The sequence below is a fragment of the Callospermophilus lateralis genome, chromosome 9 (genome assembly GCF_048772815.1).
Source record: "Callospermophilus lateralis isolate mCalLat2 chromosome 9, mCalLat2.hap1, whole genome shotgun sequence".
In the NCBI taxonomy this organism is placed as follows: Eukaryota; Metazoa; Chordata; class Mammalia; order Rodentia; family Sciuridae; genus Callospermophilus; species Callospermophilus lateralis.
The window spans coordinates 89,809,745-89,824,048 of NC_135313.1; the positions used below are offsets into that span (position 1 = coordinate 89,809,745).

Consider the following 14,304-nt stretch of genomic DNA (forward strand, 5'->3'; position numbering starts at 1 on the left):
TTTGTTTGATTTATTTAAAAGAAGAAGAGGCAATAAGGAAAATATACAGTTCTAAATAAAACAAGTCATGACATCAAGTATATATGAAAGTCTCTCTAGGGCCAAGTCTTTATTGGATAAAGAAGTCTACTGGCATTGAATGACTAATCCCTAGTAGTCCCAAGAAAACCACAGCAGTCCATCATTGTAATAGCACAGGATGATAACCTGAAGAGGGAAACTAATATGGCTAAACATTGGGTATGTCTCAGCTCCAAAAAAATGAAAAAGAGTGAAGAATTGGAGGAAGGAACTGGAAACCCTTCACAGCCTTCCAGATGACAGTGTGTGAAAGTTAGCCTTTCTTTTTTAATTAGCAGGGTAGTGTGTGGATGTAGGAAATTGTGAATGTTATTTCAAATAGGCAGAGATTATCTTCTACATTTCAGTCTTTTTGAAGCAGGAAAATTTTTGTATCCATTGAATTGACTCCCTGCTACAAAGGAGTTTATGTTAAAAATGAGTTAAAACAGTGTCACTATATTTAACTGATGAATACTCACTTATATATGCAGCCATATATAAGTGAGTATTATATATGACTCAGGAATATATCTTCCTGGTTTATAGTTGGTCAGAAAACTCTCTAATACATACACACACGCATACACATACACATACACATACACACACACAAATAAGGCAGAAACCCACAATGTAGTTTGTATACAACATACAGGAAACATAACTATCATGGCACTGTATTCATACCTGCATGATTACTTCAGAAATAATTTTCTTTTGTGGGTTATTATAGCATTCCTCAAGCCCAAAGCATGAATATAATCCTACAGCTTTCACATAAACACCAACAGACTAAAAAATAAAATAAAAAAATTTTTAAAAAGGCCAACAGCCCAACTACTGAAATAGTAATGAAAACTTAAGAACAGTTTCCTTCCTTCTGTCCTAGTTCAGATGTAAAGAAAAATGTCTTGGGTTTATGATTGTTTAAAATAAAAATTAAAAACAAAACCATGTCACCAAGACCCTGACTTTACAGAAACTAGATTAAAATTGAAATCAAGTAATAGCTATCAAAATAAGGAAGCAAATCCCTAAGAAACCTAATAGTGACCAAACCCCTTGCAATTAATACATCATTCTAAAAAGCTTGAAAACACATAACCATTCATCTTGTAAAAAGCTCATTGTAGAAAAAAAAGGATTTAGACAATCATTTGGGGCTTGTTGTAACACAATTTTTCTCCCTCAATCTCACATGGCTTTTCCAGGCTTCAAAATTTATCCATAGGTACGTGAAGAGTTTGGAGGGTGGAGTTCAGGTCCTACTCCGGCCAGGTGAGTAGGTACAGCAATATGTTTCTAATTCCTAGGATTAAGAGAGGACCAGTTCTCTCCAGTTCTCTCCAGAGACAGCCCTTCTTCAGAGGAGAGCTCCAAGCCCTTCCTTCTCACAGAATTCTCATCCTAACTGCATGGTCACCAAAGTGGAGGACTTGGTCCTCCTTGTTTCTGAGTCTCAGGACACAGGCAACTCTGTAAATGTAACCAGATTGCGGTCTGTACTGCTGGATGGTAACTAAGTTCTCGAACCCTGCCCTTCAAGGACTTCCCTGAAGAACTCTCTGGCAAAAGCCAGAGGAGTCAGATACAGCAGGTGACTTCAGGGCTGCTATGGTACAAGCAATAAGAAAGACCTGCAAACTGGGACCATGCGGTATAGATGACAAGCATGCTTTAGTGTCAAATTGACCTGGTCTGGATGTGAGCTTTGCCACTTACTAATTTGACTTCTTGCCAAACTCTGTTTTCCCATTTATAAAATGTTAAAAATAATACCAAACATTGACCCTGAATATAAATTCACTAAATATCAATTCCCTTTCTAATATCCTTCTGCATGTACTATTTGCTTCTTGCTGCCTCAGACAGACAGACAGACACACACACACACAAACACACACACACACTCTTAACATTTGATTTATGAAAATTTCATCAGATGCCCTAATATCAGGGATCCAGGATTACCACAGTGTACATTATGACGACCAAAGTTCACCAAAGCATTAAAAAAAACAAAGTTTTAGAATTATAGCAAGTCAGGGTAATTTGTTTGCCTGTTTGAAATGAATAGGCCATACTACATAAATCGCTTTTTCAATTAATTTATCATGACCTTATAAAAATTAGCAATGGAGGGATTTGGGAAATCATTAGAGAGAAAAATGAAAAGGAAAGCTTAATGACTATGGTTTTATATAAAGTAACGAAAACTCTTATCGGTAGTTCATTAACCAAAAGTACCCAACTTTCATTCACCAGCAATTGGCAAAATCTCTAAAGAAATTTAGAACATTTATCACCATCACTATTGTTTACTACCTCGGAGAAAATGCCAACCCAGCAAGAAGCAGAGGGGGGAAAAAAAAAGCACCCAGTCAGAAACTTCTATACTCCTTTTTGAATGTGGATCATTTCATAGTCCTTGCTCATCCTCTTTTACTTTATGTTTTTCAAAAGCTCTATCTATGTTCAGTCACAAATCACCCGGCAGCCATAAAAACCGAGCACCCTGAACGCCACCAACCTGAGAAAGTGTCTCAGGATCTGACAGAATAAGAAATCAAAGGAGTCTGCTCAGCTAAACGTTACTCCCCTTCTCCTTTAGAAGCTGAAACAATGATAGTCCTCTGGCCTCCGGAAAACTTGGCTTCTTGATGCCCGGGACACTTGCTTTAATGACTAAGCCTGTGTCAAAGACCAGGCCACTCGGATGCCTTCCAACACATCCTCATTTTGTCCTCCTGCTTAGGAGGGAAAACATGGAGAGCCTCAAAGACCAGAGTCCCACCTCTTAGGAGTGAGAAGCACTTTGAAGTTGGCTGTGTGAATGCCTCAAGTTGAGCAGATGAACATGGAATAAAGAAATGAATCAATCTTTGTGGCCCCCTACCCTTGCAAGTGTGCAGGATCAATTGCTTTTTACAAAGGGTCTGTCTGAGTAAAATAAACATGGCATTTATTTATTCGGCTACTAGAGTATCATAACAGATCCTTCAAGTAATAAAAATAACAGCCAACATTTTTGGACTGCTTATTCTATTCCAGGGGCTGCACCAAGGAGTTTAGGTGCATTGCTTCATTTAATCTCCTAACAACCCATGATAAAAATATCACTTCCTCTTTTACAGATAAAATAATTGGTATAAAGAGTAGGTAACTCTGGGGCTGGGGATGTGGCTCAAGCGGTAACGCGCTCGCCTGGCATGCGCAGGGCGCTGGGTTCGATCCTCAGCACCACATAACAATAAAATAAAGATGTTGTGTCCACCGAAAACTAAGAAATAAATATTAAAAAAAAATTCATATTCTCTCTCTCTCTCTCTCAAAAAATAAATAAAAATAAAAAGAGTAGATAACTCTTCCAAGGTCACAAAAGTAAAGGGAAGAATAGGGTTCAAAGTCAGGTAGATCTGATTCTAAAAGCACATCTTCTTAATGAAATGGCATTCTGGTGAATAAAACAGTGAATGGACAACCCATGAAGTCCAATCAGGACTTCAGGAAACAATAGAGAGCCACTTGTCTCACTATGACATGAACAAAAAATATTGGTATGACTTGGATAAAGTGCACTTTTGACTGAAAGACAATGTGTGTGTGTGTGTGTGTGTGTGTGTGTATGTGTGTGTGTGTGTGTGTGTGTACACCTTCTGTTGTGATAATGATATTGTCAGTGACAACTGCCAATATCACATAATATTTCAAACTGCTAAAATATTTTTCTTCCACTCTCACACATAAACACACTTTAAGAATATTTCATGGCCATACATGTTATGATTACAACACTATGGTAATACAGACCCACTAATTTTAACATTGTAAGTTAGAAATAAAACCAAAGGTAAGTCAAATAAAGGAATCTCTAATTATAAAAATTCAAACTCCCACTAATAATAAAAATTCAAATACACATGTCAACTTTCTAAAGGTGAATGCCCCTTTAAAGCACTGAAATCAAACCAAACACTGCATACAGCCCCCCAATCATTCAGAGTGTTAGGTGATCCTGAGGTCCATGCAGTGGGACTGACTTCCATGTCCCTACTGTTAGTGAGAAGCATACCCACTGTCAGCCACTCTGAAACCCCAAACCTCCAAAAAGGGGAATGCTAACAACTCAAAATTCTGAATCTGAAGAGAAGACAACTGCTATAGTGACATTTTAGTTAAGATAAAGATATGTTAAGAGACTGAAGCCAGAAAGGAGTTAAGAAGCAGGCGGCTTTACAAAAAGAAACAGTCCATCCCAAATAGCAAATGAATCACTCACTCATCCTTTCCTTCAACAAGGAGTTCTTGAGCTCCAACTATGCCATGAGGATGATTTCAAGCAATAGGGATTGATGACAGTTTGCAAGACAAAGTCCCTGACCTTGGAAGACTGTCTTCTAGTGGGATAGTCAGGCAAAAATGCAAGAATACATAACATAGCATCAGATAACCTGCAGAGGGGAGACATGGTCCAGGAAAATCCTCAGAATCCTGAATAAAATGAGCACAAGACTAGGTGGACAGGAAGGGTTCTAGGCAGAGAGAGGAGTGTGTTCAAATGTCCAGGAGGGCGAGTGATTGGCATGCCCTAGGGACAGCACGAAGCCAGTGTGGCTAAGGCAAGGGTATCAGGGTCCAGGAGCAAAGACAGGACGTGAGGACGAGTCAAGAGTCAGGCCACATACAGAACCTTGCATGTCCAAGTAAGGATTGTATTTTTCAAACACAATGGGAAATCATGTGATGGTTTGGGGAAAATGTTGACATGGTTTTGCAATTTTAACCTTTCAAAGCACCATCCTGACTACTGGATGGGGAATGGGGAGGTGAAGCCAGAGAATTATGGAGGCCTCTGGAAGTCTAGAGGAGACCATGGCAGCTTCAGCTGTAGCAATAAGAGTGAGTGTGGTGGACAGGGATTAGATCTTGGATATATTTTAAAGGAGGAATCAATCTTTTTACAGATTAGAAATAGGATTGGAGAGAAAGAAAGAAGTGATGAATGACTTCAATGTTGTTGTTGTTTTTTTCTTTCTTTTTACCCCACATATTAGCAGTGTGATTTCTTGGCACTGAGTATTTAAGTCACACAGTCCAGTGAAGGGAACTAAATCCCCAACATCAGAACAATCATATATTATAACTTTTCTCCTGGTACCTGAAACTCATTACCCAACTTCTTCATATTTCTTCTTATTTTAAGTGTACTCTTAGGAAATAGTCAATAAATGTATCCACATGAGGTAGAAACAGTTAAGATTTAATATGCTATCATTCTCAGGAGATATATATGTAGCTTAAAAAAAGAAACAGAGATTAGCTCTAAGAAAGAGATCTCCTAACTGTGGAAATATATATCCTCATAAAGAGATACAGGAAACAAATTTTGGATTAAGAAAGCCTACTCAAGATTTTGGAATTAAATAACTTAGATTTCCAGCCTGGCTTCCTGGGAGTCATGCTGTGCGATCCAGAGAGTCATAATTAAACTAGTCCCTAAATGGAGAGGGGGAAGGGAGTCAGAAGTAAAGAATTCATTGCTGTGAAGCAATAAGTAGAGCTAGCTTAAATTATCAAAGTCTAAATTAGGAAAGTTGGCACATTCAGTGACTATTCTTAAAAGGCCTTCATCCTATTAATGTGACAGAAAGTAATTCTAATAGCAATAAGATGCCCAGACTAGCACATATTTACAGCAACCTCTGCCCTTTAGAATCCAAGCATTGTCACTTTTATAAGACTTAGAACTGCTTACCAAGTGTGGCTTTCTTTTTTCCTTCTTCCGAAGGCTTAGATTTAAAGCACAGCAACATGGAATAGAATCTTAAGTGATTTAATGATGGCAGATTGAAAGAATAATTGCATCAGTTAATAGTCATGTTTTGACTGAGCACATATAGATTTGCAAACACTCCTGGGCTGAAATGCTAGTGCAAGGTATTCAAATTAAATGTGTGTGTATATTAAAAATCAGTGTACTGCAGCATGACTAATTTATGATAATGTCTGTTGTCCTTTTAAAGTTGTAAAGGCATTTAGAAAAGAATTAACTTGTCATATTTTGCTGAACAGACGACCAAAATAAAGGGAACTGATCAAGCTTCATGCATTTTATGCTCCAGTAATTTTTTATTGGGTAGAGTGGGGCTATTGATTATGGAAAGCCACTCTGAAGTGTAAAGCTCTTTGCTCTTCAGCAGATGGCTTTGCTTGCCAAACTCCACATATGTATTATTAATGGACTTCTATCACTAGGCACAGCACTTAGCAGTACGTTAACTTTCTTAGACTAACTGGGGAACAAAATCTTCCATCCAGGAGGACTTCAAGTGGCCTGATGGGGACTCATGAAACAACACACACCAGAACAGACCGACCCAATAAAAAGGTTTAAAAACTGCTATTCCTTTCCTAAACCAGATTCTCCTGAGGTTAGACTTCCTCCAATTCTCTACTGCTGCAGAAAAGCTGCTTACCTAAATAAAACCAGCACTTTCTAAAGGAATCCCTTAATTCATTTGAAAGTCCTTCTGTGAATCCCTGTTACGTGGAGGACATTAGGTACAGTGATAGAAATCAACAGGAGAAGATTCAGAAAACGCAGTTGGTGATATGTCTGAAGGCAAACTCTATCCTCACCATTTCTGAAGCAACTCATATAACCATGATTTTCACCTGGAAAACCAAACACAATGCCAGCAGGAGCATGAGGACCATTCTGGACCATAGCAAGCTTCACATGTCCATTCCTGTCCTGGATAGATACCCTTAAATGATCTCCTTGATGATGTAAATTTCATCTTCTCTTTGGAAAAACACCTCTGAGGCCTTTGTGCACATTATTTAATAGCTCTTTGCATGGAATAAAGTACTCTGTGAGCAGTACTATTCTGGGGTGCTACACTCAAACATATATTCATTTATCCAGTGTTTACTGAGCATTTACTATGAGCTGGGTACTTTTTATAGGCGCTACTCGAAAATGGAGGGGAAAAAAAGAGACAAACAAACAAAATAGCTTACATCCACATGTGTGAGGTGATGGATGAGAACATTATCAACCACTAAACATTCTTAATGAACATGGTGATAATATTTTGTGTGCTCTAGTTTGAAACAGTAAAGTATAAAATATTCCTAACATAAATAAGCTAAGTGACTGAAAATGTCAGTTCTCAGAATTCTCTGGTGATTAACACAGCAGCAGGCCCAAGTAGGTATTGAGCAAACATCACCTCAAAGACATGTCCCTCTGTTTCAACTGGCAAAGGGAGCACATAATCAAGGCAGGTTCTCATTCTCCATTCTTTCCTGGGCACCACCTCTGGTGTGAATACTCATCCAAAAATCCCATCAACTAATCTCCAGAATTTTCTCAAGAAGAATAAATCCATCTAGAAAATCTAAAATTGAGTTCAGTGCCTCAAAAAGATGTCAAGGAGAACCAGGCTGGTTGTTTAACAAGCAAATCAATGGGGTATGTGTGTGTGCAAGGGGCCCAGAGAAATCTATCAGCATGAGTCTGCACAGACAGAATTTTTGTAAAGAATTTCAAGCCTTCCCATAATTAGGATCAATTCATACATACCAGAAACAGGAAGCATGAATTAAAAGAGCCTATCTATTCAGTGCCAGACCAGAGCATAGAAGGGATTTTTAACAAATTGGCTTTTCTGTATAGTGATATCACAGTCTATCTATGTAATACTTGTCAGCCATCAAACTTTTGCCTTGAGATTTTCTTAAGGGTTTTACTCTGCTCACTGTCACCATTTAATAATGCTGTCTCCTATTCAATTTTGAACTTTAAATTATCATCTAAGAGATAGAACAGCCATTTTCACATGAAAACAGCTGCCTCCCTGTTGGGTGGTAGAAGTTGCTGGTGGGTCATCTACGGTGTCACTTCTGAGAAAGATGTCTGCAGTTGACGTTTTATCAATATTCGTGTGTGTTAGTCACAGTGGCTCCAGTTACACTGGAGTTCTCTGGTTAAACACAAGGGATCTTGAATCACAGCTGTCCCAGAATCAGGTTGTGTCTCAGACCTGTGACATGAAGCTTTTAAAACATTACAGTCCTGTGCCACTTGTCTTTATCCTGTCTAGTAAACAAAGCTGTCTCAACCTTTCAGGTGTTAAAATACATTTCTCCTTCCCCTTGGTTGAGACATAGGGTCTCATGCTTTAGATGTTAATCAGGACACAGGAAAGAACCAAGTGCAAGGCATCTCACACACTGAATTTTTCTCAGTGTTTGGGTACAGAGGACAATGCCCAATAATCACAAAGAACCACAGCAAGAGTGAAAGTGGAGAGTGACAAGTGACTCTCTCATATCCATTCCCCATCTCCAATGTACTCTGTGAGTGTTAAGTGTTATGTTGTAGATGGGGTAGGGGGGCATAAAATCACCAGTCAACTGTGTAATGCTGGAGGAAGAAGTTTCTGGGGTCTGTGAGTTTTGGTCAAAACCCATACCTTTGAAACAAACTTAAGGCTACCCAGTGCTAACTCACATGTCATTTTAAATCTTTGGTATCAGCATAACATAGATGGGTCTCTGTGTCCTTTCAAGTTTGGTCACTTGTTCCAAGGCAATGTCAACTGGTTCCAGAGAGTAGTTCTATGATGGACTCCTCTTGGTTACATTCCTTGATTATCATGCCTCAGGGACTGACATGCAGGATTCATAGTTAAAATGCTGGTTAAGAGAGCCCGGCTGATGAGACTGTCCCAAAGAGCTAAGCAACTGAAGAATAATAATAGGTAGGGACTAAAGAACTTCTCTACTATACCTTGGAATGTTTTCCCTTCATCAGCTGAGTAGCTAATTTACTCACTGCTTTTAAATACCAATCCCCTCCTCAAACCCTGTTTGTTCAAATGAGGCTTCTCTAATGGCCCTGTGTAATTCTATAACCTGTGCTGACTCCCATCACAGCATTCCAGAAGCTTTTACTTTTACCTTGCTCTAGTATTTTATATTTTTCCATAACGTATACATCAAGTGTATGATTTACTCATTTTCTTCATTAAGTTTCACAAGGGGAGGGAAATTAGTCTATGGTATTCTCTGAAATACCCCAAACACTTAACATAGTACTTGGCATAAAGCAAGAGCTCAATGTGTATTTGTTGAATGAATGAACAACACATCTTCAACTGCAGACATGACAGAGGGTAAAAGCCAAAGCACATTCTGAGACATTTGAAAAAATAATATGAAGACTCAAGAGAAATGTACATTTACCTGCTGGGGAGAAATGGAGTGAATTAATTGTTTGATGCATAAGAATTGCTCATGAATTCTGGGAAAGGATAATGGGTATTTCCGTTCCCTAATAGATTTCTGTTTCCATTTGCCTTGTTCACAATGAATTTCAATCACTGATGTCAAACTAAAAGCAGAAGTTAATGCACACCTTTATTCTGTGTGGTATATCTTTCTTGTGGTAGAGGCCACAGCTCAGGTTTCAGACAAATAAGAATGTCAACTGATGTTAATTTTTTGCTGTTATTTATTCATTCTTCTTCCGACAACCAAGTAAAATCAGTAGTTTACACATCATTCTCAACAGAAAATGCAGGGGTTGATATTTCAGTGAATTCTCCAAGACAACTACTTCCTAAAGATTCATCATGTGAAAAGGTTTTTTGTTTTGTTTTTACTAAATTCCAAAATCAGCAACATTTCCAAAAAATAGAATTAGGGGGCCAGGTTCATCACCAGTGAAATTTGCCAGTCTCAACTTTCAGACATTAAGGATCAATCAAATGAAGATCATTATGACTAAAAATAAATAAATAAAAATAAAAAATATAAAAACAAAATCAAATTTAAAAAATGAAGATCAATGAAGAAATTCATCTTGCATACATATCAAATTATAATAATTCCAAACTTTTTGGAGTAAAAGATGGTGAATTTAATTATGCACATATATATGTATGTATATATAATATATATCCTTTTCTTCTATATAAGATATAAATATAAGATCTATATTCCAAATAAATACATATCCTAATATATAACTGCATATATATTTTGTGTGTGTGTGTATGTATGTGTATATATATACATACATACATACACACACACACACTAATAGGTAGGGAATAAAGAACATCTCTACTATACCTTGGAATGTTTTCCCCTCATCACCTGAGTGTGTATATACATATATACATACACATATGCATATACATATACATATGCATATACATATGCATATATATATATATATATATATATATATATATATTATATATATATATCTCCTCTTCTTATCTTGGTTATTTTGGTGCAGTCTTCACTGAGCCTATATGAGAATCAGTGTGATGTACTGGGAAGAACACTGACTTAAGAGCCAAAAGGACTTCAGCTGAAATCTTTTTTTTTTTTTTTTTTCTCAGAGACACAGATTTATTTAGGAATGTAGATACACATTCAAGGGAGATTGCAAAGTATCTCAAGGGAGAGATGTGTTTTGGGGTAAAGGAGGAAAAATCCATTCAAGGGAGAATGCAGTCCATCTCAACAGAGACAGCTTGAACCGAATCTTAACAATGTCGGTTTATACATCTTTCACTCACAAAATTTCCCCATTTGGATTATAAACTGTCATTACTCTAAATAGTCTTTATATTTAGTTAATTTCTAAATCTGTTATAATTATTGGTCCACTATAAATACTCAATGAAAGATAGGCATAGTTTAACAAATATAAATGCAACCCAACTTTCTTAGCATCATCAGGAAAGTTTTACTCTGACTTCAACAGAATAATAATAGTCATTGAGAAAAAAATGGGATAAGTCTACTGATAAACTATTGAAATGGCAGGAAGTAGGCACTTGCCATTCCATGAAAAGAATAAGGTACATATGCACAAATACAATGCTATTTAACCCAGATTCCATCCCTGCCTGCCAATCATTAAGAAAACTTCTGAATTACACTTGCATAGGGAAAAAATGATTTTCAAATTACCCAGAAGAAATAAGTTTCTATCTCATAAAATGAATATAGCATGCAGTCCAAGGAAAGGAGGGGTTCTCGTTATTGAGGGAAAAAAGTCCACCTGCAAATACCAACAATAATGATCACCCCTTTAGTACTGGCCCTGTATGCCAAGCACTGGGCCTGGTATGTTATGTATCTGGTCTCATTTTTCAACCCTGTACCACAAACAATATTTTTAGACACATTCTACCGAAAAGTGAAATGTCTTAGAGATATTGTAGAGCTTCTTCAAGTTCACACAGCTAGTAAGTCATGAAGATGCAATTTTAATTCAAGTATATCCACTTTCAAAAGGGACAGAGACCCCAAAGACAAGCTGTTTCCAAGTCTTTGTTTGCTCAAAAATTAGTATTTGGAAAGGTGGATATATAATGAACAGAATGAGAAGAATTCTGTGAGACTGTGGGTTAGTGTGTGAACGATCACAAACTTCATTCACCTCCTCTTCATGTAAAGTAAGAAGTCTTTTTGGGAAAAAAAAAATCAACTTCAATCAATCAATACTGACTCCATTTGTGAAGTGAAGGATGGAGTGACCAAAAATCTCAGAACAAAAACTTGCCTTTCTAACCCTTACCTCAAAACACATTATTTCAGGGTTAAGGAATAGCCAGGTTCAGCCCATCAAGCACACCTTTTAGGTTTATAACTCACCTGCCCTTCCCATGACTCCAAATAATTAATTTATCCCGGAAACTACTTTTGCCTTGTTTTTGCTTTTGTTTGATGGCATGATTCTTAAATGTTATTAAGGCCATAAAATATGAAAAATATTCATTTTAAATAGATAAGAGTTTAAAAGATAAAGTTCAGGGGCTGGAGTTGTAGCTCAATGGCAGAGCACTTGCCTATCACATATGAGGCCCTGGGTTCGATCCTCAGTACCATATAAAAATAAATAAATAAAATAAAGGTATCATGTCCATCTATAACTTAATTTTTTTTTTAAGTTGAGGGCAGGTGTCCAGCAGAATTACCACAAATCCAACCTTAACAGACTTATGAACAGCCAGCTTAAATCAACATCTGGGGGCTGGGGTTGTGGCTAAGTGGTAGAGCGCTTGCCTAGCATGTGGGAGGCACTGGGTTCAAGTCTCAGATATAAGCAAATAAAACCACATAAAAGCAAATAAATAAATAAAGGTACATCAATAACTGATAAAAAAATATGTAAAAAAAAAAAAAAAAAGATCTACTAGTATCAGACCCACCTGGCCCCCAGTAAGACAACAATCTAAAGGAGGATACTCAGGAGGCCTTTATCTGGTGAAATATAACCTGGGAAACTATAACTGATACCAACATGTTGAAATATAGTTATTAATAGATAACCCTTTTTCCCCTTTAGCTCCCTAAGGATTTTGGAATAGAAATCATGCCACAGAATGGCAGTAAGATTTGCAGCCAAAAATGCACTATAACCAGAGTGCTGTCACTCATTAAGAATGCAACCTCAGGAATTATTTAAACTCTATGACCATTAATGGACTCATTCAAAATTAGTATGAAGGTTTCAGAGGTTTTTATTAGAGTTAGGTGTGCCTTGTCAGATAACAAGAACTAATAATTACTAAGCATTTACTATGTGCCAAGTACTAGGTGAAGTAAGAACTGCTTGTAGATGAGTAAAGCAAGGCACTAGAATTAAGTAACTTAAATCCATATTATTAGAAAGCTACAGAAACAGGACTTGAACACAAAGAGTCGACATCAAAACCCATGCTCTTAACCCACCACCCTATAATGACAAGAATAGAACTTTCCTTCTTACCAAGGAAAGACTCACTAAGTGAGTCTTAGCTAATTATATTATTGTCAACATCCCTACGACCACTTCAAATGAAGTCATAAAATAAAATAAAAATGTTCGTACCAAAGAATGCACACTACCTGGGACATGGTTGCAGAAGGTCTCCTTCAACAATGCAGGCCTCTTTCTCTAGAAGTTCTGGACACTCCTTTCCACCCCCAATGGCAATGTGCTTCACCTTCCGGCTCCTGCTCCTAAATCCTGGCGATAGATTCCCTGAACGGCACGTCTTGGAGCAGGGGCTCCAGGAGGTCCACTGGGAGGTTTCACAGTCTTTTGGCATGAGGCAGGGCTGAACAGTCAGCGGGAAGGAGTCCTGCATACAATGGCTAAAGGACAATAGCAGAAAACATGAGGACAGGATGAAATGAATGCAATCAACATAATATTAAGTTCTGACCATGAGAAGAAAAAAATTTAAATTTAGCGTAAGCTTTAAAGAAGAAGACATTTACTTCTTAACAGTACATCAATGATAGCATAATAGAGGACATCACTTTTAAGAATGTGTACTCTAGGCAGGTTTGGTGGTACATGCCTGTAATCCCAGTGACTAAGAAGGTTAAAGCATGAAGATCACAAGTTTAAAGCCAGCCTCAATATAGAAAAAGCCTTTCTCAAAAAAAAAAAAAAAAAAAAAAGGGAGATCCAACATGGCGGCGGGCAGAGAGGCTGCACTTTCACTGTACTCCCAGTGATGGGGGCATAAAGTTGCAAGGATAACTCTTGGATCCTTCCAACGGAGATTCTCCTAGCAAAATTCCATTGGAGAGAGACCGCCCGGGAGCTACTAGGATTTTTTAAAAACGTCTATGTGACCCGGAGGAGCGGGACCCTGCCGCTAGACGCGGAGTACCAGATTCACCTTCCACAGTCTGCGCACCGCGGGCACAGCTGCAGATCTGTCCACCCGCCCGCAGCAAAAGTGACTGGGTTCTGCTAGATGCCGAGACACAGCTTGGCAGGAAGAAGTCTTTAGCCAAGCCCCCACGACGCAGGAGCTGAGGCGAACCGGGCCGGACCAGTTTCACCCCTCCCCTCGGACACTCCGGCAAGGAGCCTGGGGCCCGCCATAGCTGAGAGGTGACGTCATCGGAGTTCGGCCGGCGGAATTCCTTCCCAGCAGAATCCACTTTAGCAGGTGCGTGACTTCCCATACTGATACAGGCAGCCAGGAAACATCATTGGCTTCTCAGGGGTCGTGTCCGTAGGGAAGCAGAGGGGATCCCAGACCCCAAGGCCCCCATATCACCAGCGGTGACCGCCAGGGTCTTAGCCGCCAGTTTACCACAGCACTGGGGCTTAAAAGGGACACACGGTGGGGCTGCAAGTGTAACTAGACCTCTGGAGAATCACTTATGGGGAACAGGACCTGGCTGGCAGGCTGACAGGAGGAAGGGGGT

The 14,304-nt window shown here is 38.5% G+C and overlaps 1 protein-coding gene across 1 annotated transcript in view; it reads right to left on the reverse strand.

The window, feature by feature from the left end:
• Thsd7b (thrombospondin type 1 domain containing 7B) overlaps positions 1 to 14,304 on the reverse strand; it is a 697,342-nt gene that overhangs the window by 496,510 nt on the left and 186,528 nt on the right. Inside the window, exon 3 of the mRNA XM_076866252.2 lies at positions 12,982 to 13,230. Coding sequence (XP_076722367.2) covers positions 12,982 to 13,230 — 249 coding nt within the window. The remainder of the gene's footprint in view (positions 1 to 12,981; positions 13,231 to 14,304) is intronic.